The sequence below is a fragment of the Musca domestica genome, unplaced genomic scaffold, assembly GCF_030504385.1.
Source record: "Musca domestica strain aabys unplaced genomic scaffold, Musca_domestica.polishedcontigs.V.1.1 2, whole genome shotgun sequence".
Lineage (NCBI taxonomy): Eukaryota > Metazoa > Arthropoda > Insecta > Diptera > Muscidae > Musca > Musca domestica.
Genome location: NW_026712249.1, coordinates 9,452,670 through 9,465,399, shown reverse-complemented (window position 1 = coordinate 9,465,399; position 12,730 = coordinate 9,452,670). Strand labels below are relative to the sequence as shown.

The window sequence follows — 12,730 nt, the reverse complement described above, 5'->3', positions numbered from 1 at the left end:
ATAGTTATGCGAAGACCTGGACCTGCGTAGACAATTTTCTGTCACAGGCTGTAGCATCCATTACGAAGTTCAAATACGACATCTCAAACAATTTCGGTGGGTATTGTACCTAACCTCGTCAAAATACCGAATATAGGGAGTTACTGATATATGGGTCTTATACGAAGACCTGGGCCTGCATAGACAATTTTCTGTCACAGACTGTAGATCACATTACGAATTCTAAATACGTAATTTGAAACAATTCCGGTGAGCAATGACGATAAAATCATTAAAATACCGAATATAGGGAGGTACCGTTATATGGGTCTTATACGAAGACCTGGACCTGCATAGACAATTTTCTGTCTTAGGCTGTAGTATCTCTTTCGAACTTCAAATACCAAATTTGAAACAATTCCGGTGAATAATGTCGGTAAAATCATATACCGAATATCAGGAGGCTATACGAAGACGTGGACCTACACGGCCCGTTTTCGAACTTAACCTGCCTACTGGAAAAATAAACATGTGTGCAAAATTTTAGCCTTCTATCTCAATTCGTTCGAAAGATAGCGTGATTACAACAGACAGACAGACGGACATCGCTAATTCGACTTAGAATTTTACGCTGATGAAGAATATATATATACTGGGGTCTGACATGAGTATTTCGAGGAGTTACAAACGGAATGACAAAGTTAATATACCCCCCATTGCATGGAGGAGGATATAAAAATTGGAGAGGTATTTTTCCTGATTCAGGTTACTTTGCCATAATTTTTCTATTTTTAGCTCCACTTCCAACATCTTTTTGGTTTTTCAAGTTTAAATTGTAATTGGAAGACTTGGTAATAATGTCTCCTTATGCTCTGGATGCTTCAACTCGATTTCCTCTCCTAACCACTGTCCATTGTTTGTGTATCTCAAGAGATATGGACATTTGTAATTCAAACACATAATAAAGCAATCTTGTTATACCCTACAACACTATGTGTTGGGGGTATTATAAGTTTGATTGGGCCAGAATTTATGTAACACCTCGAAATATTGATTTCCCACATAGGAAAGTATATATGGATCTTCCTATCTCGCCGAGTTGAGTCGATCTAGCTATGTATGTCCGTCCGTCCATCTGTCCATCTGTCCGTCTGTCCATGTTAATTTGTAATCACTCTACAGGTCGCAATTATGGCCCGATCTTCACGAAATTTAGAATGGAAGTGGGGCTAGGGTCAGAATAGAACCCTATTTCTTTTGGAGATGATCGCATAATATTTAGGGGTCGAAATGGACCAAAAACTGAAAAAATGTCGGATTTTGCAGTAGCTGTACAGGTCGCAATTATAGACCAATAGACGCGGAAATTCGCATGTAGCTAGAGTTTAGGGTGGGGAAGAAGCCTACCAATTTGGGTGGTCATCGGAAAATATTTAGCGGGTAAAATAGACCATATCTTTTGTGTTGAAAAAATTCAAAATTTTTCATTAAACCGCGAATATTTTAAATCCCGGCGAAATCACAAAGCCATGACAAGGTTACTCCTGTTCTTTACATTGATGTTAACATCCAACAAAATGGATATATAGCAAAATATGTGCGATATATATGTCTATCAAAGAAGATATGCTTGAAAAATCTCTTATATGTCGAGAACGGCTGAACTGATTTCGACAGAAGAAAGAAACAATGTCTAAAAAATCGCGTAAAAATATCCTTCTAAAGATGAAAATATTGATTTTGTAACATTTTCTCATATTTTTTTTTTTCAATTTTGTCACATTTTTGGCATATTTTCATTTTGAATTAAACATTTGGTAATATTTCTACAGCTAACAAAACTAAGTAGTTAGGATATCAGGATATCATATACAGATCGCATTTATGGTCCGATCCTAACGAAATTTTGCATGGGGATTAGATGAGGGTCAGAATAGAAGCCTACTCTTTTTGAAGATGATCGTCCTATATTTAGGGGTTGAAATGGACAAAAAAACTGAAAAATTGTCAGCAGGTCGTAATAAGCGCCCGATCCTCACGCACATTTGAATGGGGGTTACCGGACATTGCAAAAGCCAAGCAGTTTTGGATGGCAATCCAAAAATATTCAATTTGTGAAGGAGTTTGCCAACTTTTGAAGACAAAATACGAAAATGTCCATTCCAGTGACTTTTTGGAGAATTCACAAACACAGGAAAGACGCACTTCTGACTATTTCGTTAACGCTGATTTCGTTGAAGAATATAGTCAAATGTCTGTAGCTCATATAGATGCGTTTCAGTCAAAAACCAATAATAAATGTTAATCTTTTGTCACTTCTGAGAGATTATAGGTCTTTGGGAAATATTGGTTCCAGATCTAGGAAGACCATTTACGTGCAACATCTACCAATAAATTGGAAATGAGCAAATTAGTTCAAGTTTCTATTATTCGAAAATTAGAGAACGAAACCTGATGGTTTGCTTTTATTATTTGTCACAATATCTTGTGGAATTCTTTCGAGTATCTGGCCTATATAAACTGTATCGTTTATTATAGTGTTGTAGGGTATTCAACGGTCGGCCCCGCTCGACTGTAGCCTTTGCTTACTTGTTTTTCTATGTTTAGGTGCACTTCCATAATCTGTTTGTTTTTTCGTGTATTTGTAAAAAATTGAATTTTTGTCGTCCAGTGTAATCAGGTTTAAATTGTAATTAGAAGACTTGGTAATAATGTCTCCTTATGCTCTGGATGATGCTACAACTCGTTTTCCTCTCCTAACCACTGTCCATTGTTTGAGTATCTCAAGAGATATGGACATTTGTAATTCAAACACATAATAAAGCAATCATGTTTTATGACATAAACACCAAAAAAAAAAAAAAATAAATAAATAAAATGTAATAAAAAATAAAGACATTTGCTTTGCTTGTCTTCACATCATTCATTTATTTGTTTGACCTTCCATTCATGCTGTCTGTCTGTCATACATTCATTCATCTATCAAACCATACATCCATCCATCCATCGAACCATTCAGCCATCGAAAGCGTCACAATTGTCACATAATTCCAAAATCGCAAATCAAAGAGAGTCCGAAAGAAAACACCATTGCCGTTATTGTTGTGCAGCAGTGTCATCGGGACACAAATGTGCTGTTTGGCCGGGTGGTTGACTGGCTGACTGGTTCGTTGGTTGGTTGGTTATTGTGAAATGAGAGTAGTGGGTGTGGTGTGGGTGTGGGAGAGAGCAAACATGTTTACCAGATGATGCGAGAAATGTTGTGTCATCTATCAACAGCTGTAGTTTTGGCAAAAGAAAACTTTGCAGTTTTCCCAAGCAAAACACTCATATGTCGATAGAGAGACACACACACACACACACACATCTACTCGCCAAGTCTCTCCACGTAAACATATCACAAGCAGGTTGAGGGGTGGGTGGTTGATGGAAGGATAAACAACATTCGCTAATGCACATTTGCTGCCAATTTTGCGTAACGATTGTTTTGATTACGTTGGCCAATGCTGCTGCCCGTGGCAGCATTGCCCACCATGGCTGGCAGACCATGGACATGGAACACATTCTCCTTGCCGTTTGCATTAAAACTTCTCGCATTGGCATTGTTGCGGCTCCATAACTCGGGAATTTGTGGTCTTTGCAACTCGGACAGAGGCTTACATTTCACATAGACTTGCCGTTGATTTGGTGAAATGCTATTCGTTCGAACTGTTTCCCGTTTAATTACCACGGGATTTGTGTAACGTTGCCTTTTGAGGGATTCCCGGCAGGGGAGTTGGCAGGGCAGGGGTGGGGTGTGCTCTGGCTGTTCATTTGAGGATAGTTTCTCCTGCAATGCCTGCTGAAGCTGTTTAAATTGTTGTTGCAAAACTCGATTGGCAAAATTTTGTTCATTACGACAATGCGAGAGCTGGGGAGTTGGCGGATAATCCCATACCATGGAAGGTTTTAGGGGTTTGCCAATGGGATTTTTCTTCGAGGGATTCATGCGTTTGCCGAGAATTTCCTCAATTGCCATTAAATTGTTTTCAACATTCGATTCCATTTGCAGAGGTTTTGTTCTGGTGGATAAACCCTTAAACATGTGGCATGACTTCTTTTTACTGGGTTGGACCAGGGAGGCGAAAACCTTGGGATTTATGGTGGTATTGGATTTTTTAGCTGCTACGCCACCTCCTCCATGGATCATGGTAAAAGATTTCTTCAATTGCCTCAAGGCATGTGAAGAAAGTCCAGATTTATTATGTCCCACCGGGGTAGCAGGCTCCTGCCTTCGAAAGACACTACGGCTACTGGAACTGCTGGCACTCGAACCAAAACGTCGCTGTTGGTATATCTTATAGGTGGGGGGTTTAAGCAGCTTTTTACTACCCTCTGGCGTTTGATTCGTGAGCAAACGTTTTCTGCTAACCTTCATAATGCTATGCAACAAATGCGACTCATCCACATTTGAGGCCATGTATTTCTTCGAACTCGAGCTCAAACGCTTGGCTTTTTGTTGTTGCAATTCCCTCTCGGTTTCCTCCTTGAACATCCTTATGGGAGCTTTATTTTCCATTCGTGCTGAAGCAGCTTTAATTTGTTGCAAGCCATGGCGATATTGCTCTGGGATTTGCTCATATAACTTTTTAATGCAAGTGCTAACAATTTGATTGGTATTTTTGGACAAAAGCTGGGGCTAAAGGGGAAGGAAGATTTTTAATGGAGATCTTTGTTTTCGAATTTTAACTCACATCAATGTTAATTTTTCTCTTCACAAATTGATTTAAATTCGATGTGGTCATTTCTCTGCGATCTGTTATATCACCATTCAATTTATGTAGGATGGGCTTGCTTTTAAAATTTGGATTCATAAAACAATTTTAATTTTTACAAAATATTCTGATATTTTGACAACAAGTTTGAAATATCTTTTCAACCAACGAAGTTCTAAGTAGGTGGGTGTAATAATTTTGGGAAATTATTTGTAGCAATTTTTATACTCTCCATTCCGTTTGAGAAAATCTCAAATTATTTACATACCAAGGTGAGGGAACATAAGCAGCTTGAAGTCTTCGTACGGCATATTTTGTGACATATCATAAATGGATTATAGAGCCGCATTGGAATCGAGCCGTCGTTTCCTCTAATAAATTTATATTAATAAGCCTAGCCATGATGCCAAGCTGTGTTGTACCCTCACCATCAGTCTGCGACAAAACTCCTTTTAGGGACATACGTAAGGATTCATTAACAACTAGACGAAATGGCTGAAACCAGAATCTTGAAATTTTGGGTGAGGTTTATTCTTGGTCCGAAGATATCAGATCAAGCTGGGTTTGAGCAACTAGTAGAGCTAGAACTTGTAAATTTGGAGTGCATGATGGATGTATCAAAGGGTTTTTGGAGATTCGCATTATAAGTGTACGAAAAGTACTAACATGTACTATATTTGGTACTATTTCGTATCATGTGAACAGAATCAAAGTTCAGGTGTAGGGTCGATGTAAGGAGTAGGTTTTGGAAGAGTGTACTCATATATACTATAGTACTATATCGTACCAAATTTAGTACAATTCGAGTTTGAAGGAACGGTTGGAACTGGAATCCTGAAATTTAAAATTAACATTGCTGCTGGAGAATAGGATGGGTGTACCAAAAGATTTTTAAACAATTAAAAAAGTATCGGTCGGTTTTGCCGACAGATATATACCCTCAGCCAATGTTCGATTATTTAAAAATATTTTGACTTCTGTTATGATTATTCAAATGTTTAACCCCTTATGCAGAAGGTTCCGAAGGAATGGGTCAATATTGGTCATTTCGTATCGGACTAAAATAAATATGATATTTATATTGCGACGTACTACCAAGTCTTGAATAGAATCGGATGTCAATTTCGCTTTTTATGAGCTTCATGGATATTCAAAATTTTGATCCTTTGTAGGGAAGGTACCAGAAGGAGTGGACCGATATATCCCACCTTCACAACGGACCTTTTGTTAGTGGAAATAATGGGATGTGTTAAATATAAAGATAACCTGACGCTTATTTTGGATTTTATAAAAGTTTTGGTTATTCAAAACTTTGACCTTTTGTGGGGGAGGTACCAGGAGGAATGGTCCGATTTCTACCATTTTTTTTTACAGATCCTGTGTTGATAGAAACAATCAGATGTGTCAAGTCAAAACGGTATCCTATATTAATTTCGAGTTTTATGAGCTTAATGGAAATTCAAAATTTCGACCTTTTGTGGGGGAGGTACCTGAAGGAATGGACTGATATTGTCCATTTTCAAACCTGACCTAGCACTGATGCAAGTATTTGGATTTGCAAATTTGGGGCAAAATCGGATTATCGTTTCGACTGTTTGTGGGGGAGGTACCAGAAGGAGTAGACCGATATATTCCATCTTAACATCAAACTTTGGGTTAATTTAAATATTGGGATGTGTGAAATTTGAAGACAATCGGACTCTTACATCACATTTTATGACGGTTGTAATAATTTAAAGTTTTTGCCCTTTGTGGAGGAGGTACCTAATGTAGTCGACCGATATTGTCCATTTTCCCACCAGATCTAGCACTAATGTAAATATTAGGATTTGCAAAGTTGGAGCAAAATCGGATTATCCTTTCTCTTTCTGTGCATAAAATATATTTTTTGAAAATTTCGACTTTTTGTGGAGGAGGTACCAGAAGGAGTGGGCCGATATTGTCCATCTCCGAACACGATCTAAGTTTGACAAAAATATTACGATGTACCAAGTTTATACAAAACCGAATCGGATACTACCTTCGAGAGTTATCGTGCGCACCAGTCAGACAGCTAGACAGATAGATGGACGGACATCGCTAGATCGACTCCAAATGTTCTGAAACGGATTTGGTCCAAAGAGACCTAGGGTCTAAAACCGTTATTTCGACTAGGCACGATTTGACTGTATTAAATTATGTATGCCCTCGGATCAATTTTTTTGATCAAAGGATTTTTGGAAATTCGCACTATGAGTGTATGAAAAGTACTAAAATTTACTATGGTACCATTTCGTATCATAACAACTGTTAGAGCTAAAAAGTTGAAATTTAGAATTGAAATCAAGGTTGAGGAGTAGAGTCGATGTAAGGAGGTAGTTTTCCAAGTGTGTACTCATTTACAATTCGAATTTGGAAGAACAGGGGGAGCTGACATATAAAATTTCAAATTAACATTGCTGGCGGATAGTTGGATTGGGGTATGCAAATAGTTTTCGAAATTTGTAATTATGTGCAAGAAAAGTACTAAATGGTACTAAATTTTGTACAATTTGAATTTGGAGGAACGGATGGAGCTGGAATCCAGAAATTTCAAATTGACATTACTGACGCATTGTTAGATTGGAATATGGAGGAAGTTTTCAAAATTATGAACTTATTTGCACGAAATGTACTAAATGGTACTACATTTGGTGCAATTACGATTTGGGTAAGCCGATACAGCTTCAATTCTTAAAATTATAAAAGGATTACGATTGCATTTTAGGAATGAGGTGAGTAGGTAGTTTTGGTAATTCGTACTCGTGGGTACTAAATGGTACCAAATTTGGTACAATTCAAATTTTGGGAAAACCAATAGAGTTGGAATGCCGAAATTTTGAAAAAAGGATTTCTATTGGATTGTAGGGCTGAGGAACGCTGGTAGATTTGGAAACCCATGCTTTCGTGTACATAATAGTACTAAATTTGGTACAATTTCAATTTTGGGTGAACCGGTAGAGTTGGAATCCTGAAATTTGAAAATATGATTTCTATTGGACTGTATGATGTAGATAGTTATGAAATTTTGTACTTAAGTGTATTAAATTGTACTAAATTTGGTATAATTCGGGTGAACCAATAGAGCAGGTATACTGAATTACTGTCGGAGTTTAGGATTGGGATATGTAGGTAGTTTTGGAAATTCGTACTTACCTGCACTATATGGTAATGGGACGTTTTGAATTATTGGATTGAGGTTTGTGGGAAGTTTTGGAAATTTGTACTCATGTGTACTAAATTTGGTATAATTGTGTGTGTATTGGGTTTAGGTGGAATCGTCAAATTTGAGGTCACTTTTGCTGTCTGTGGTTGAGATATGGTGGTAGTTTTGGAAATGGTACACATAGTACTAGTTTAGTATTGGATGAAGGGATAGAGCAGAAAACCTGAAATTTTATGTGAATGCCATTGTTGGTATAGAGATGTAGTTTTGAAATTTTATATCGAGGCCACAGTTAGTGCCTAGGGCGGAGAGTGAGAGGGGGTTTTGGACACGTGTAGTGTAGAACAGTTGGGATTGGGTCTTAGAATAGAGCTGGAATTCTGAAATTTGATATGGAAGCCACTTTTGGTGTATAGTTTGAAGAGAAGCAGGTGAATTTGTTTGGCCCAAGGACGAACTCTATTGAAATTAAATTTAGATATAGCTCCCATATACATCTTCAACAGATTTAGGGATAATTGTGCAACAAATAGCCAATATCAGTCCAAATGAACTGAATTTTGGTACATTCCACCGAATTCAATATGGGAGCAAGTACATCAAATTTCAAGAAAATCGGTTAGGATATAGCTTTTGCTCACTGCATATGTTTCATGGGGTTAAATGTCCCTAAAATGCGTAATATGCACTCCACAAGAATGATATTTGGTAGCAGATACCAGATACAGCTCAGAAATACCTCTGTTAAATTTTATCCAGATCGGTTCAGATTTGGATATAGTTCCCATATGTATCTTCAACCGTTAATTGTGTACCAAATGTCCAATATTAGTCCAAATGACCTGAATTTTGGTACATCCCGCCGAATTCAGTCTAGAAGAAGCACATCAAATTTGGTGAAAATCAGTTTAGATATAGATATAGCTCCCATATATAGGTTTCATGCGATTTGGTGTTGAATTCCCTAACATCCGTAATATGCATTCGACAACAATCATATTTGTTATCAGATATCTTATAGAGCTCGGAAATACCTTTGCTAAATTTTATCGAGACCGGCTAATATTTGGATATAGCTCTCATATATATCCTAATTCCGATTTCAACTAAACGTTTGCAAATAATAGCTAATATCCGCCCAAATGGAGTGAATTTCGGGACGTCGGTTTCCATTTTGTGGGACTCGGCTCCGATATATCTATACATATATATTTTTTTAATATAATCCTTCTCGAAGTGCTATCCTACTCTCTATACCAATCTTATTTTGTATAAAAGATTTATTTGTCTCTGTCAAATTTAGTGAAAATCGATTCAGAATTGGATATGCCTCCCATCAATTAGTTTTCTCTAAACCCAAACTATAAAAGCTCTAAAGCCAAATGTTAATAGGTGGTATGATCTACTTCAAATAAATTATATTTTTTTACGGGAGCTCTACTAAATATGCAGTGTAGTGTAGGGTATCATATAGTCGGCCCCGCCCGACTTTTGACTTTTCGTTACTGGTTTTCAATAATTACGGGTAAATCCAGCAGATTATGAAAGTAGAGCTAAAAAGGAAGAATCCAAAAATTTTGAAAAGTCTGGGAGAGAGCAAACTTTCCCCTTATTTAAGGTTCCTTTGAGATGCAACCTTTAAAAACGCCGATACAAGTGGTTTCCCTTTTTCGGTTCTAGTTTAATAATCTGCTGGATTTTTTCCCGTAACTATTGAAAACTAGTGGAAAAGTAGTAAGGTCGGCCGGGCCGAACTTTGAATACCCTCCACCGTTTGGAAAGAATTTGGAAATTTTCAAAAAAAAAAAATTAAATAAATAACGTGTAAAACAGCTGTAAGTTCGGCCGGACTGAACTTTAAACACCCTCCACCATTTGGAACGATTTTGACAATTAAAAAAAAAGTCCGTTAAAAATTCTGTTCAAATCTAAAAAGTATTGAATGTAGCCGTTATATTAGGATCTATACGACGACGTGGACCAACAAAAATAGGTGAATAATGTGGCCAAAATCATCAAAATACCGAATATAGGGAGTTACCATTATATGGAGGCTATACCAAAACGTGGTCCTGCACAGACAATTTTCTATCTTAGACAGTAGTGACCATTACGAACTTCAAATACCAAATTAGAAACAATTCCGGTGAATAATGTCGCTAAAATTATCAAAATACCGAATATCGGGAGGTACCGGTATTTAGGGGCTATACGAAGACCTGCATACACAATTTCCTATCATACACTGTAGTATCTATTAGGAAATTTAAACACGAAATATGACACAATTCCCGTAAAAAATGTAGCTAAAATCATCAAAATACCGAATATAGGAAGGTACCGTTATATAGGGGATATACGAAGACGAGGACCTGCAAACGAAATTTTTAGGCATAGGCTGTAGTTTCTATTACACACTTCGTATACGATATTTGAAACAATTCGGGAGAATTGAGTCGCTAAAATCATCAAAATACCGAATATCGGAAGGTACCGTTATATGGGTGCTATACGAAGACGTGGACCTGCAAACGAAACTTTTAGGCATGGGGTGTAGTATCCATTGCAAACTTCGAATACGAAATTTGAAACAATTCGGGAGAATTGAGTCGCTAAAATCATCCAAATGCCGAATATCGGGAGATACCGTTATATGGAGGCTATTTCGAGGAGTCACAAACGGAATGAAAAAGCTAATATACCCTCCATTGGATGGTGGAGGGTATAAAATGAGAATCCGAATATTTCCAAAAGTCTGGGAAAGGGCGAAGTTTCCCCTCCATTTTTGGTTACTTTGGGATGTAATCGTTTAAAATAATCTGCAGCATTTTTCCGGTAGTTTGGCTTTTAAATCTTTTCCCTTTTTTCTCTATATATTCTTTTGTTTTTAAACGTTTTCTTTATTATAAATTTCACTTTTATTTTCTTTATTTTTCTTCCCTATCTCGTTTTTATAATTCCTTCAGATCGTCCATTTGTCGCTTGGCCAATGGCTGGGAAAATGAAATAATTAAAAATTCTAAATTCCTTTTTCTTCAGCATAAAATTGGAAATTTATTTCAACACCTTGAAGGTCATAATGAGTAAAGGATTGGAAGGTGATTTTTAATACATCCCAACGTAAATGTGAGTGTCTGTGTGAGGAAGGGCTGCTCTTTGTTCCATCATTCCATCTTGTCTTAATTCCATTTCCCTAATGAAGTTCAGAGTGATGACATTAAAGTGTGCGAAAGAAACGTTGCCGGAGAGAGATTCTTTGCAATTTTCTCAATTATTCTCTGTCCACTATTTGCTTTTTTTTTGCTTTTTATTTGCCTTGACTTGAGTTATGGTAAAAGAAGGAAAATAATGTATCACGAGAAAGAGGGAGTGTGTGTGTATGAGTTCTAAGTGTTTATCCTGGTCTTAGGCCCTGCCAGATGTCCATAATCGTTGCAAGTCAAGTGTCTGATTAAATGTTAACACCTAAACGCCCAGCTGATGCTGCTGCCGATGCCAATGCCGGCTCTTTGACAAATGATAAATTAATGATGATTTTTCAATGTTGTTGTTGTTGCTGTTGTTGTTATGCTTGTCGTTGTTCCCATTTTCACACTGTTTTGCCTTCGGAAACAAACAAACTCTTTATGGTTGGAGAATTCAAGAGACCAAGGCCAAAACAAAAGCACTTGAGGCCAGCAGCGACATGGGTAAAAGGCTTGCCAAGCTAGACCCCCTCCTCCCCGACTGACACCTTCGATTTGTTTGCCATTATCGTTCCGTTCATTCTTTAATGCGATTTACCCTTTATCCTCCCTCCTTTTTAATGTCTTTTTATGCTGTGATTGTTATTTGCTGTTGTTGTAAATTATTGATGTTGTTGTACAATGTCTCTGTGTTGTGTTCGATGTGGCTTATAATGTCTTGCTTTAGATGTCGGCTTTGATTTCTATTGGATTTTGAAATAAATATTTTAATATAATTTAACGCCATTTATGTTAGGAGAAGAGATGAGATACGCTATTATATCTTTTAGGAATCCCATTCCGAGTGAATAAAGAAAATATTGCTCTTTTACAAAAATGTGGCATAACTTTAATAATGAGTTGTCAATTTATATTTTTCTGCGATTGTTACTTTATCTTCTTATCAAATTGTTATTTAGTTATATAAAATTATAGTTTTTTACTCTGATTTTGCCAAAAAATCAACAAAAATAGGTTATTGCGTTTATGAAGGACATTACGGCTTCAAATCATTCTTGCACAGAAATTTTGCCTCTCCTTTTAGCCATTGGCACAATTCACATGAGAGTAATTATACCCTCAGCCATATGGCTACAGAGGGTATATATCATTTGATACGGCCAAAACGTGTCTAGTCGAAATAACGGTTTTAGACCCTAGGTCTCTTTGGACCAAATTCGTTTCAGAACATTTGGAGTTGATCTAGCGATGTCCATCCGTCTGTCTGGCTGGCTGGTGCGCACGATAACTCTCGAAGGGAGTATCCGATTTGGTCCAAACTTGGTACATCGAAATATTTTTATCAAACTTAGATCGAGTTCGGAGATGGGCAATATCGGTCCACTCCTTCTGGTACCTCCCCCACAAAATGTCAAAATTTCCAAAGAAAATAATTTATTGCACAGAAAGAGAAAGGATAATCCGATTTTCCTCGAACTTTGTGAATCCAAATATTTTCATCAGTTCTAGTTCAGGTGCGAAAATGAACAATATCGGTCCACTCCATCAGGGACCTCCCCCACAAAGGGTCAAAATTTTGAATAATTACAACTCTTATAAAATATGATGTAAGAGTCCGATAGTCTTCA

General features: G+C 37.1%; 1 protein-coding gene across 1 annotated transcript; it reads right to left on the bottom strand.

Moving 5' to 3' along the window:
* Positions 1–2,852: 2,852 nt before the first annotated feature.
* Positions 2,853–4,886, bottom strand: LOC109611858 (uncharacterized). The gene is made up of 2 exons (XM_020035196.2): positions 4,713–4,886; positions 2,853–4,657 (listed from the first exon to the last, which is right to left on the bottom strand). The coding sequence occupies exons 1-2, from the start codon at positions 4,830–4,832 to the stop codon at positions 3,428–3,430; spliced, it is 1,350 nt and encodes a 449-aa protein (XP_019890755.1). The 5' UTR covers positions 4,833–4,886; the 3' UTR covers positions 2,853–3,427.
* Between the last annotated feature and the right edge of the window lie 7,844 nt (positions 4,887–12,730).

What these genes read in the sequence shown, in the direction of transcription:
- LOC109611858 (XM_020035196.2), bottom strand. Translation starts at nt 4,832, where the DNA reads ATGAATCCAAATTTTAAAAGCAAGCCCATCCTACATAAATTGAATGGT. An exon ending in AGAGAAAAATTAACATTGAT is followed by an intron (nt 4,658 to 4,712) that starts GTGAGTTAAAAT and finishes CTTCCCCTTTAG; the next exon opens with CCCCAGCTTTTGTCCAAAAA.